At 37.1% G+C, this 14,445-nt stretch overlaps 2 protein-coding genes across 3 annotated transcripts in view; one reads left to right on the forward strand and one right to left on the reverse strand.

The window, feature by feature from the left end:
* LOC140848495 (1-phosphatidylinositol 4,5-bisphosphate phosphodiesterase eta-1-like) overlaps positions 1–14,445 on the forward strand; it is a 254,577-nt gene that overhangs the window by 128,928 nt on the left and 111,204 nt on the right. The gene's annotated exons all lie outside the window — the stretch shown is intronic.
* Positions 1–14,445, reverse strand: part of LOC108407493 (ankyrin repeat domain-containing protein 26-like) — a 129,762-nt gene that overhangs the window by 109,563 nt on the left and 5,754 nt on the right. The window contains exons 6-13 of the mRNA XM_073232295.1: positions 12,142–12,235; positions 9,691–9,719; positions 9,528–9,600; positions 6,561–6,594; positions 4,650–4,709; positions 3,632–3,695; positions 1,388–1,457; positions 1,168–1,280 (exon numbers count right to left, since the gene is read on the reverse strand). Coding sequence (XP_073088396.1) covers positions 1,168–1,280; positions 1,388–1,457; positions 3,632–3,695; positions 4,650–4,709; positions 6,561–6,594; positions 9,528–9,600; positions 9,691–9,719; positions 12,142–12,235 — 537 coding nt within the window. The remainder of the gene's footprint in view (positions 1–1,167; positions 1,281–1,387; positions 1,458–3,631; positions 3,696–4,649; positions 4,710–6,560; positions 6,595–9,527; positions 9,601–9,690; positions 9,720–12,141; positions 12,236–14,445) is intronic.

Genomic DNA, 14,445 nt, shown 5'->3' on the forward strand with positions numbered 1-14,445 from the left:
TCAAGTCACCACGATTTCTGAATTTGAGATATGACAACATTTATGCTAGGTTTAACAACTCTGAATTCTAAAGTTAATAACATTTCCTGAGAATAATATGAAATGTACCCATTGCTGGAGATGTTTTAAAAGGTAAAAGTCATTTTCCAGAAATAATTTTGTGCATTCTGTTGACAATCTCTCCTTATGAGTCTATGACAACAAGTAGTTTATATGAGAAAAATGAGAAACTGTGACTTTATTAATTTGTTGTATCCCTATGTGCCTATTGCATACAGATTCTATTAGGAAAAGATAAATCAGAATTTCCCCAGAAAAAAATAATTTGTATGTATATATATATATATTTAAGAGTGTTGCAGGTTAAAATTTAATTTCTCATTTAATGGATGGAGATGAAGAACCTCACTTAAATAGTCCAAAACTTTAATTTTAACTAATGAGAAGAGTTGATAAATGCTCATTAATTTCCTCTCTTTCTTTATTCTCAAAATGATCTAAAATACCTACCAGGATTCAACCAAACAGTAACATGTATAATTAAGTAAGTTAAGTTAGAAACAGAAGGGCCAATGAGTCATAATTCATAATAAACCTGATAAAGCCTAAAACAGATGTCACTTTGCATTACCTATGAACAGACTGTGCCAGATTAAATATATCACTTTATTGAGCTTGAAAGTGAGGATTAAATTTTTATTCAGTTCTTCGTAAACACCTGAACAGTTCTTTCATTACCTGGTTTTCTTACTGTACACTCCAAAGAATTTCTACCATATTTTATAACATAGAGGTCCTGTTCTCACTTATTTTCTGTTGTGTTTTTATAGTCTCTCTCATTTGACTCTTTACTCAATCTTTATATTCATCTCACCCTTCTTAAATGAATTTGGCCCCTTCTTCCCACCCTCGTCTTCCTAGTCACCTAGCTTTTCTTCCTCACTGCTGTCTGATTCCTTCCCTCCATCACGGCAGACCTCAGGATTGCCGACTCCCACCAAGTTGTATAAATCTCAATCCTGTACAGATTTCTCTCTTGCTTTCACAGCTTTATACCATGATCTGGAGGACTTCCCTTTCTTTCTAGGATCCTTTTCATCACCAAAAGCATCAGGACGATGGCATGTGAAAAAGCATGGGGGAAAAGCTGAAAACAAAACAACTCACCTTTGTAAGACCAAGGCCTGCTGAAGACTTGAGAGAAGGTTTCACAACAGATTTCTCATGAGAAAAGCCCTGGCTGTTGGCTCTTTCACCTGGCCTCACAATGTGACATTTTGCTTTGATTACAGTGAAAAACAAATTAAGAGTACATGAAAATACCTGAAATTTCAAATCGGTGAATAACCCAGAATAACCCAAGAATGGACAGTCTCAAATAGCTTACTTTCTTTTTCCTCCTTCTTGGGTTGCAGAAAAGCATCCATTAGCTTTTTTAAGTTTGGTTTCTGCATGTTCTAGAAAAAAAGTAATAGCTTTAAGAATCACAAGCACCAAATTTGACAAAATACGTGTAATAGTCACCATTTACTAGTTGATCTAACATAGAGACCTCGGGCTTTGAAATCATTCAAATGTAGACACAAATCTCAGTTCTGCCATTTACTCTCCTACGTCTTCTCAGGGGCGAGGATTGTGAGAGATGATATATGTGGCCCCAAAATATTACTATCCTTACTGCTAATTGATTATTATACAAAAAAATACTACGATATCTACTAGATTGTTTTCTTTACCAGAACCACCAAAACAAAAATTTATACCTCAGTAGTTTAAAGTATTATTGGAAAAAGAAATATTAAGAATTATCAATTTTTGTTGCATTTTTACATGTGTTTGCCATGATTTATATTTGCATAAATTGTCTTGTAGGGGGAATTGAAGTTCAGTGTTTAGAAGTCTCTTATTTAGATGAACTGGAATTGCAAACTGTTTAAGTTGCTTCTCCTCTGGAGGCTTTTGCTCATAGTATATCCATAAATACACTATGTATATACATTGATAAATACTGGAATACATATTTTTTCTACATACCTCACTGTATGTAATGTATGAAAAATACAGCCTTTTGTTCATACTGTATCCCTAACCATACTGATTTGTATTATTCGACAATTATTTGTTTATAACTACTACTGTAATAAGGAGTTAATTTTGTCACTGTAAAATAAGTCATCCAGTTAGCTGAATGTGGTCATCTACCACTACCTAAAAAAGCTGTAAATTACTGTGAAAGAGGGAAAAAGATAGAAAAAGACATGTCCCAAACACACCAACTTTCCACTTGTTGAAAAAATTGATACTCAGAATTCTGAGGAAAAATACATAGCTTTAAAGGGTGTATCTATTGGAAAAGCTATATCTAATGAGATGGGCCTAAAAAAGGTTGAAAATTTTTAAGATGAAATTGTAAGCTCACAACTGGAGGCTGCTAAAAAACACACTGTCATCTTTCTTATCATCACATATTTCTAACATACTTCCTCCTTATTTATGATGCACTTTTTCAACAAAACTCAATTGAACGTACACATCCTAAATATTAAAAGGGAATATATAGGCCATATATTGAGGAATATAAACAGGTTTAATGAGGATTATGCATATTCTCTTACTTGTAATGTTCTATTACACAGAATTCCATTTATCATTTAGTCACACTGAAAAAATGTGAAACTGCTTCTTCCATGCCAGACCTTATTCTAGGTGACCCACGAGGTACGCAATTATGTTTCGTAACCTCCAGTAGTGAGGCAGGGGTGTTAAAATGAATACTGAAATAACTATAACTTAAAAAATCTCTTAAGTATGGAATTTTAGAATGTGATACAAAGATGCTGAATAGGTATTTTTTGTAAGTATAAAACAAAAATTTGAGCAAACTGCATGTTTTCCCATATGGCTAGTAGGAGTCCCTGTTTTTAGAGCTGGTTGTTACTTTAGGCAAAACATTTATCCCTAAATTACATCAAGAGTTTAAAATTTACTCTTAAAGAAATGATTTAGAAAACAGTTGAATCCCATTGTAATATTAATTTCGAAAGAGGGCATTGAAATATGTAAATTTCCACAATTGTTAATATTATTTTAGTCCAAATGCAGAATCAAGGATAGGAATAGAAAAAAAATCTCTCCTAACAGGTGTATGATACCAAAATAAAAAGTGTCCCCCCCCCAAAAAAACACCTCTATGATATATGCTATATAGTTTTTGAAATAAAAGGCACCAAGAAGAATCCATGATTATTAAAATAAGTAAATCGATCCATTACAGAGTTCCTTTATGCATGAGTATTACATAAGTGATATCGGTATGATTTCAAAATCACAGTAACGGTCCTTATTCTTGGCCAAATTTCCTATTTTCCCCACTGTAGGAACGCTCGTCCCAATAGAATTCTCCTGTCACTATGCATGTCCCAGCCATTTTTCTCCTCAGCTCTTATCTACAGTATTTACCAAAGTAAAAAAAAAAATTTGACTAGTAGTATTTCTATAAAGTGGTTTGCTCTGACAAACTTTCCATTACAAACACAGAATTATGATTGACAGACCAGTGCTATATTTAGGAGTAAAAACTAGAAAAATCTGAATACAGAGCATGATAATTAATTTGACGAGAGCATTGTACCTTTTCATCAAAATCAAAGTCTTCATCAGCGGACTCAGGAAAGGAATCATCAATGCCAGATATCCTGTAAAGATGTGCGGCAAACAAATGTAACAAAAGAGTGAGTTAATTTCTTAAAAAACAAAAAAAAAACAGTGAAGACACACGAGTGTCTATTGACTGAGGATTTTTGATATATCTAACCGATTTGGCCTTGGTTTTCATAAAACCTTTAAATAACTTTCTTGACTATAGCTTAAAGTTAATAAATAATATAACTATTTTAATACTGATATGAAAAACATTTACCAAATATATTAAACTCTAAAAGAGTATTTTGGCTAATAACACAGAGCTAATATCAAAATGTTAATTAGTCCATAATTAGTCCAAATCTGTAAGTTCTACAAACTTTTTAGTGGGTAAAAAATTAGAGAAGGAAAATAGTAAGATAGTAAGGTGGACCCGTCATGAAGTGAGGGCACTACGGCTCAGTAAATGACTCAGAGTTAGCTGGCCATACGGACGTATCTTGCACGCAGAAGGCCTAGCTCTGTAACCAACAGCTACTTGTTCTTGGATAAGCTGCTTCTCTTCAATTCAAAGTCTTGCTCTAGAAAGTAGGGATCCTGCCACCTTATTTTACAAGGTTGCTAGGAGGGTTTCAGGAGTTACTGTGTCCCCAAAATGCTCAGAGAAACACCTGTGCAATGGAATGATTTGTTCTTTAACTTGAAATTATTTTGGAATAGTAAATAAAACCCAATGTGAGTTTTCACAGGTTCTGACAGATTAGTTGCTGTGTTCTGAAAATGTTTACTATTTCTGGTTGTCAGCTGTTCTTTCTTCGTGGGAATTCACGGCATCTCAGCTATTATAAAGTTATTTATCAATATATTATCTCATCACATTAGATGCAATGTCCCCTATCACTGTAGCTAATCACGCCAAGGGTAGAACTCTGTTCCAAGTCAAAACCTGGCTTCAACTGCTACTACTCCTTCTCCATCTACTCAAACTCTGAACCAGCAGATCTTACTTGAATGATGCTTCATCTCCATGTTTGTCTTCAGTTGACTTGGAAGACTGACCCCCACTCCTGTATGTGTAACAAAGATGAGTGAGTTTGTTTGTTTAAAAAAAAAAAAAAAAAGAATGAAGAGTCGGCTATTAAATGAAGTTTTTTGATATAATTAAAATTTGGTCTCTGTTTTCAAAATGGCTTTAAATGACTCCATTATCTTTCAGGATAAACCCCCAAATATGCTAGTTCCCTCAATGAAACAAACTAAAGAGCGGCCACCTGCTCAGGACTCCCTTGAGCTCGCGATTCAAAACACCTTTCTGGACAACTCCCAACACCCCATGTCCCTCGTTCCTGTAATTTATCTTGATCTAACTCGTCATAAACCACAGAAACTCTGATCTTTTTTCTAAAATCTTATTTCTGTCCAACCCAGTGCGGTCCTCTGGAAACCTGATCTCTCCTAGAAATTCATTCTTATCTCTTTCATTGTGTTCACTAGACCCACTCCCCACCTTTCTATTATGAAAAAACACACCTACAGGATGATTTAAAAAAAAGGAAGAAACCTGAATTTAATCCTCATCTTGGCACTTACCATATCCAATCAACTAACTACTTTACTCTTTGGGTTTAAAAGTCTCCATTTGAACAACCACTTGGCCAGGATGTTAAACACAGGCTGAAGTTCTGGAGGGTATTTTGATTAACTCATCTCTGAGAATCCTTACAATCCCGAAATTCTTTGAGCTTTTGATGTTGTCTACAGAAATGTGGAGAATACTCAGTGGACAGAAGTGGGAAAACTAACAGAACAAAAGAAACACCATGAAAAGCAGAGGAGTATAAAAAAAATCCAGAAAAGATTATAGTAATGTCATGGAAGAAAAGTATGTCCAAAGAAAGATGGAAGGAAAGAAGGAAAGCGCATGGGAAATGAAAAAGGGAAAGGGGAAAGGAAAGGAGGAAAGGAAGAAAGGAGGGAACGAAGGATGAATTTTCACAAACCAGACAGACAAGGGTTAATGGGAAGGGAAACCAGACTGACAAGTCAGCATGTACAGAAATCTTTCATAAACAGTTTACAAATAGACACTGAATTTCACCAACATAACATGGTCTACTCACAGATATTCTTTACTTACAGAAAAATAATTCATCTCAAGGAGAGTAGATATCACTACATCCAAGGATACATGCCTGATTAGACCTTGCTAATATAAATCCTATGGTTCTGTGGCCACAGCCAACTGAGATCTGCCCTAAAACTCTGATGCTAGTAAAAACAAGGTACTAGTTACCACTGCAACTGTCAAATATGTTAGGACAAATGCTTGGACTAACCGGGCTTCATAAGAAAACTACATCGGAGTTAACACTTAGCTGAATTTGACTTTATCACACGGTCCACTTGGTCCTATCAATCTATACTGAGAAAAGCGAATGGACTGGGAGCCGGGCCGACTGACAGTCAAATCGTGGGTCAGCTCCTGCTAACTGTGGAATCATGGGTCAATCAACCCACCCACCTGAACCACAGTTGCCTAATTAACAAACACTAGGCTATCACAGCACAGCGACTTTGCAAAGCTACTGCAATTAGATAACAAGTGTTAAGCACTTTAATAGTCCCCCCATCTAACTTGTCATAAACCCCAAAAACTCTGACCTTTTTTCTAAAACCCTTATTTCTATCCAACCCAGTGCGGTCCTCTGGAAACCTGATCTCTACTAGAAATTCATTCTTATCTCTTTCATTGCATTCACTAAACCCACTACCCACCTTTCTACTATGAAAACACACACCCACAGGATGATAAAAAAGGAAGAAACCTGAATTTAAACTATTACACATTCAACACGTTATTTATCTGCATTCCTTCAGTTAACATACAGTTTTTTTTAAAAAAAAACGTAAGAACCTACTTCTTTAAAGAGTCCTCTTCAGAATGCTTCTTCCCTAATAGAGAAAAAATAAAATTCACCTTATATGTATTTAAAAGTGTAAAACTGATGCTTTGTTAAAAAGTGTCCATCTGGGACCACACCTGGAGACTATAGTGGAATGAATATTAATTATGCTATTGGTAGGCAATCGATGTATTAACAACAATTACTTCCCCTCCTGTGTATTTATCAAAATGTGAAAACTACAACTGCTATTCACAGTGACCATAATCCGACCCAATCCCGATCAGACTGACAGAAAATAGTATCAGTAGAAGAATCAGGATCATAAACTGACAATGTCAAACTTAAATAGCATAACTTTTCTGGACACTCACCACTAGGTGCAGGGAGAGGAGAATATGCTTACAACTTACACTTACAACGTAACACAACACAACTTCCCCAGCTCTTCGGTTGAGACTGCTCAGTTCAGAACAAAACCCGACCACAAGGGAGCTGGGTCTACAGGTGCTGTACTTTGCAGCATGGCAAAACACAGGACACGCGACTCCCTCCGGCCCTATTTCCAGTTACAAGAGAAGCGTGACAGACTTTGTCATTCCGGTGTTATAAAGTAACACGTCTTCAGACTGTCTCCTTCCGTTTCTACAGAGTCTATCTGGACCCACCTGCTCTGCTGCTCATCTCTAGCCACAACTCAGTCTTCTTACCGACTCCCCCCTGCCCACCCCATCCCTTCAATGTTGCTGTTCCAACAGCGTTGCCACTGGCCTCTCATTCTACATGTTCTCCAACACAAACAAGCTCATCGGGATATATGAGTTTGTCTAATAATTATAATCAGATTATTTCCAGTCTGCATCTCCAACCCTGGAGCTCTCTAGCCACAAACTCCTATTATTCAATTATCCAATTACTGAAAATGTCAAACACGGATATTCCATCAAACTTAACACGTACAGAAAAAAAAAAGGGAGGGTCTTTCTGTTGACCCACTGCCTTCGCTGTTCATTCCTCATGTCCAATCTGCATGCTCCCCAAACCTGGAAAGCTAGGAGCCAATTTACATCTCTCTCTTCCCTAACTTTTCACATTCAATTACCATTCAATCTTACTAACCACACCTCTTTTGTGCCCCTGGTTTATCTCCCTCCACTGTTGCCCCTATAGTCAAACATGGACTCTTAATTAATGGTTTCACAACAACAACAACAACAAAAAAAAAAAAAACAAGAAAGCGACAAACTACTATTTTTTTTCTGCTTAAAGGAATAAAATTTTTAAGGAACAGAAATGAAAAAGACATAAGGCCTAGAAAAAGAACCACATTTGAAGTTGAACTAGTTGAGCACCCTGTTTACTTTGGTATTCATGGGTGAACAAATACTTCAAGATGGGCTGATACGAGTCCAGGAAAACTAAAGCTTCTTTCGCCTCTCAGTCTCTTTTCTGTGGTTTCCTTCTTCCTGTCTATATGAGGGGTCAGCAAGCTGTGGCCCACAGGGCAAATCCAATCTGCCATCTGGTTTTGTACACAGTCTTCCGGGAGCAGTGTGGATAAAATGAAAGTTTCTGTGGCTCGGATTCTCACCTGGCCCTGGTCAGCGAGCTCACTACACACGTGTGGGCAATACGTTGCTACTGACTCTATATAAAGAGCTCCACCCAGTGGTCTGGGTGCGACACGGTGGCATGGCTGCAAGACTGCAGGAGAGCAGAGCAGAGGCTGGAGTGGTGGCAGCACTGAGGACAGAGGCCCAGAGGCAGAGGCCAGCTTGCCGCACGCAGACTAGCTCTGAGTGAACAGGATTTTAGTGATTGTCCTGCTGCCGTGGAAATAAAGTTGGGTATAACCCTTTCACCCCAAGAACATTTTACTGTCATTTCTTCTGGACACACTGAATCCATAGTGAACTTGCCCAGGACTGAAACCCATTGGAAGAGCACAGTTATGCTCATTATTCACTTACATCTTGTCTAGGACCACCTTCAAACTACAGTGGCACCGTTGAGCGGATGTGTCAGATAGCACCTGGTCTGACATGTTGTTGTGACGTAGGAGGAATGAAGCCGATAACAGTGAGGCCACGTTGGTGTAACTATATATAACTATCTGCTCATGGGCCCCAAGAGATCAAAACTATTTTCATCAAAACACTAAATGTTATCTATCATTTTCACTCTCATTCTCTTACAAGCGTATGGTGGAATGTTCCAGAGATACGGCATGTAATAACATCACACCTCTAATGGCTAATGGGAGGTATGATCGTATATGCCTGTATTTAAATTTTTTCAGTTTTAATTTCTAAAAACATGAATAGCAATAGATACAACCCATTTAACTAAAAGTTCTTTGGAATTCTCAATAGTTTTTAATACAGAGGAATCCTAAGACCAACATTTCACAATTACTATTTTAAAAGTCTGCCAAATATTCATTAAAGTATAATTAATTACTTCCCCCACTATTAATAATCGATCACACACACACACACACACACACACACACACACACACTCTCCTAATATCAGAACATCTGGTTGGCTTAAAATCATCAGTATTAACATGAGATAAACTTAAAACAGAACTGACACAGCAGCAAGTGAGCCTTTAACTCTAGGTACATGAAGGCTGGAACACATATAAGCATTTGAAAACAATGGAAAATCTCAAAGAGTCTAATTACTAACCTCTGGGAATCCCTAAGAATTATAAGGATTTCAAACTGGGAACTTAAGGGTATCAAAGCATAAAAGTGGAAATTTCTGAGTTAAAGCTTTTTTAAAAAAAAATCTTTTCAAATGTTTATAAGCCTTTTTTTTTGGAAACATGGATACCAACAATAACATCTGACTTATTTATGTAAAATCATTTAACTAAATTTGCAAAAAAAGAAAAACTGAATTAGCAATAAGAACACTATATTTTATATATTCAGTATACTGCTTTCCAGAGTTAAACCCGCACTGCAAAATTTACCTGATGTGGATGTTTGTGTCATCTCTGCTCCTACTGTTTTATTATTGAGAGAGTCTTTCAATTTGATGACAGGCTGAATGGGTTTTGAAACAAAGTTAATAATAAGTAAGATTTCATACAATCTGTGGTTAATAAATCAAGATAAAAATATGTTAAGTTTTACCTCCAGGTGAGAATATTGTCCAAGAGAATCTAAAAAGCAACAGGGATATGTAATCAATGATACATACACAAGAAAGCCAACTATATATTCATGCAGTTATTACTAAGCTAAATCCCCACGCCTGGCTTTGAAAATTACATTAGGTTTTGGCACTTTGTCATTCTGAAGGGTTAGGACAGCAACAAGACAGAAATATTAATCCAGTATAAATGCTGAAGAGAAACAAAGGACTATGGTTTAACAAAGCATGCAGTTAAGATTTTGAAATTAAGATTGTGTTTCAGACGACTATAACTAAGACAGAAAAATGCACGTATGCGAATGTGAACACGCTCACTGATGGGAAGAAAAGTGATCGTTAGTCAGAGGAACAAATCACGACCCGGAGAGGAGAAAGGGAAAGCTGACGGTAGAATGCACCAGTGTGTCTCTAATGCGATACAGCAGAATCATTCACACCCGTATACTACAAGGATTTATCATGTTCTTCCATTTGTCCTGTGATCCAGGCAGTACACAGGTGTGATGGCAGTTCAAGGGAATGCCTTTCTCACCAGGGAATGGGTTATGAATTGATCGCATTGGATATACACTTGTAGAATGATAGTTTTAAAAAGTTTATTTTTTTTCATACCCAGGTGGGCTACTAATATGCCTACATTTCTGGCATCCTCTAGTTTAGCCATCTTTCTTAATCCACTCCTACAAGAAGGTACATAAGACACATCTAAGAGATAAGGTATAATGCATAATAAGTTTTCAATACTGAAATATGATTACTAAAAAGGAAAAAAATTTAATTACCACAGTATTGGATTTTTAAAATCTCTTATTTCAAAATCAGTGTAATATTTGTGGAAAAATCAGAATTTAAGCATTTAGGGAATTAACGCTGTCATTTCTCTTTTTCCCAAAATTTGGTTTGGTGTACAATGCGAGCCCTTAAAAATTTTTTTAATTATCCTTAAAAGAATAACAGCTAGTGCTTCCCTGTTCAAATCAATCTCATTTAAATAACAAAACCAATGCAACATCCATCTCTGATGCCTGCTGGTTACGAGGAGGAGAAACGGGTGCCTACGGTTTACCCTGATTTCAGCGATCCCCTGCTCGCAGTATTCTCTGGAGCAGCAGTGATCTAATGTTTGGTTCCAGGGCAAACACACTGAGGCCATCTAAAGTGGTTTCTCTCAAGTTTCCTCAAAAAGTCCAAAATTTCCTCGCTAACACCTTTCTTTCCTCCCTCTTCCTTTCACCGTCCCCCTTCCGCTCCAAAAGTCATCTCTAGATCTACGGTCTTGACTCTTCCCCTCTGACATTCTTTTGGTTCTTCTTTCCTCCTCATTTAGGCACAGTATCTGCCACCTACAACACCTATTTCTTCGTCTCTTTGCTCCCCCCTAGCTATAAACATGCTCAGAAATCAAAGGAAAAAAAACAGTGCTTTTCCTTGACACTGTTAGGTCTTGAACGAGTCAATGGATTCCAGATGTCTCTGCAGGGAAGCCTGCACCCCAGCGGCTACAGAGCACATGGATCTGAGGGCCAGCAACACTGACATCTCCTGACAACTTGTTAGAAATGTAGAATCCCAGACGTGCTGCTCGCAATGTGTGTTTTTTAACAAGGTCTCAGCTGATTCATTAAAATTTGAGAAACTGGTCCCTTTTGAACTTGACCTTCTGGAATCTAGCATCAAGTTCCTCACTATCACATCTCCAAAACTGGAAATTAAGTCATGAACTTTCTAACGGAATTTTCATCAGAAAAGCCTTTTTATAGCTTCCTTGCTCAAACTCTAACTGACCTGGCTCTCCTCTTCCTTCCAGCTCCCTCACTTTGACCCATATGATGCGCTCCTATGAAGCTGCAACATTTTACATGACATGGCATTCAAGTACATGCACTGACAGCTGACCACAAAGGTTTTACGTTCACCGATGTCAGGTAAACATAGCTCCGCATGATGAGGAGCCTCAGTCTTTGATAGCCTCCCAGCAGTGAGGAGAACAGGAAGAGTGGGAACATTCTGCTATCTATCCTCTGAGAAGCTCTGATACTGGAAGCTCACTTGCTAGTATTCCCGTATTTCAAATGCTCTACTCTTCCCTTATTTTACCACCATCTCCACTGTATTTCTGCTTCTTTACTGTCTGTCCTCCCTTTACCCTCTCTGCCTTTCTCATTCTTCATTCCCTCTTCATCTTTTTTAGTTCCTGACTTTTCTTAGGTCTTACGAGTATATTGAAATGGAACCAAAAACTGAATGCTTTTAGTGTTAACAACTCTCAATCTCTTGCTGACACCTAATATATAACTTACCTCCTTTTCACATCTTTGTCCTTGCTATGTATTTAACAGGTGACTATCTTACGCTACTAGAACATTTAAATATTCATGTTTTATGTCAACATTCAGTCAAATGACTGCATTATAAAATACAGTTCTTACCTCCTACTTGTTCATTTAATAGGTTTTCTCCTCTTTGACCTGGAGAACCAGAAAAATGACCAGCATTCTTCTGTGGAAGACTCTCTGGGAGACTCTGTTAAAATTAATATCAATAATGAGTTGCACGAAGATTTCCCAATCCCATTCTTTCTAAGAGCATACCCTGATTTCCTACTTCACAAGCAATTAGACTTAAAAACAGAAGAAGCATGTATTAAAACCCAAAATACTTAAATAGGAAAACTTATTTATTCTCTCTAGATCAAGATTACCTTTTACCTTCACTTGGCTACTGACTGTAAAACTGAGCATGGAAGGCCAGAGTTAAGTATTTTCACAGACAAGAGCCTGACCCATGTGCACATTTCAGTAAGGAACTAACCAAACATCTAACCCTGCTTGGCTTTCCCCACCAAAGTAAGAGGACAGTTAATGAAATACTGATTTAAACAAACTCTTCAACAGGTATACTTGCTTTCAATTTAAAATTTTTCTAAAGAAAGAAATGATTTTTGGTGTTAAAATCAGATACTTGGCATGATAAAAAACCCTAGAGCATGTCATGTGGAATATAAACAGGTAACTGTAGAAGCTGCTTCATTTCAGTAAACAGGAGTTTGGAAGGATGCAACTATTATTTGATAAAAATTTTATTGAGAGGAAAAATGCTTGAACAAAGTGGAAAAGTAGTAAAGATTTTAAATTATGTTTACAGCAAAAAATTTTAGGAAAGTTTATTAAGGGAAGAACAACATTATCTATTAACCATCTAAACTGTGCCAGGAACTTTATTATGCACATTTACTTTACTACACACAACAACAATATGATGATGGTTACCCCACTTCCTGCTTCCTGGTCATTCCAAGATGCTAGAGTAAAATAAATGATCAGCAGGTGTGATCCGTCATTCTCTCTATCCAGAGTCCTTCTCTTAGACCTTCACATGACTGGCTCCTTCTCATCCTTCACGTGGCAGCATTTGACATACTCAGAGATCTTTCCTGACTACCTAAATTCCGCTGCCACGCCCATCCCCGTCCTAACGACAAACTCTCCCGATATTCTCTAACCTAACATTCTCCACTTCCTCTATATCAAGCACTTACAGTGACTTATAATAAATACACTTTACTGTTTCTACTACTATAGCCTAACCCTGTACAGAATCTAACTGTCCAGCATATAGTCAGTATTCAATAACCGAAATTTATTTAAAATTGAAACATTTAAAATAATCTCACTGAGAAGGCCATTAAGTGTATCTAGGGGGTATCCCCAATAATAATATACTGAAACTTCACATACACCAAATTAAAAATCCACAATTCCAACTCCTCCATTCTTTTTCTTGACACTACTGCCATTTTATTGTCCTTCACGTTTCAAAAGTGTCCTCAATATGGAGCAAGTCACTGAACACCACTGCCATCATTCCGTCATATGTGTCTAGAGCACCCTTCACACTTTACAAATGGTTTTCACATTTGTTTCCACATTTGTTCCTTACAAATACCTGAGAGGTAGGTATTGGTACCATTTTTATGAACGAGGTCACTGACAGTCAAACAGGTTAAACAAGTTTTTCCAAGATCCCGTATCTAGTTAAGTGACAGAACCAGGAGACTGGTATGTCTTTTGACATCACATACAGAGCTTGTACCATTATGCTGAGGTAGCCTTTATCTAAAATCAGTGCCTTATCTCCTTCCACAGTTGTTTCCTTGGAAGAAGTCACCATTACTTTACACTCACAATAGTATGAGTACGGCTGCCATAAAGCACTCAATGCACGCTCTTTTAACTATCCAGAATGGTTTTTACTCAGTAAAACACTGCTAAACCGAACTGTGGTTATTATGATGTCACATATTTATTGCCACTCCCCATGCTTTCCCTTCTCCTGAAAACTTCCTTGCAGAGTTACTTGATAACCCAAACATAATAATAGTTTCAAGTCCCAGGCACTAACTTTTCAAGTTCTAACTTGGAAGAAACTATGACCCAAACTGAACCTCATAAGGAGTTTTACACAGTCATAGATGCCATGAAATCGTATGTTTGGCCACAGGTTGACCTAGAATAGCAATTTAGTTTTTCAGGTGACATCAGAGCTGATCCCTTATGATTTTAAGCTTTAGTTTCTTGCACTATACTACACTGGTTTCATTAAATTGATCTTATAAATTAATAGAACTGTATTATGGAGTACTCAGCGCATAATTATATGTTAATTATAGGTTAAAAAATACAAGGAAATCATTTGTATGGACAAATGCAGAGGTGAGAAAGTGAAGTCAAAGC

The sequence above is a fragment of the Manis javanica genome, chromosome 3, assembly GCF_040802235.1.
Source record: "Manis javanica isolate MJ-LG chromosome 3, MJ_LKY, whole genome shotgun sequence".
NCBI lineage: Eukaryota > Metazoa > Chordata > Mammalia > Pholidota > Manidae > Manis > Manis javanica.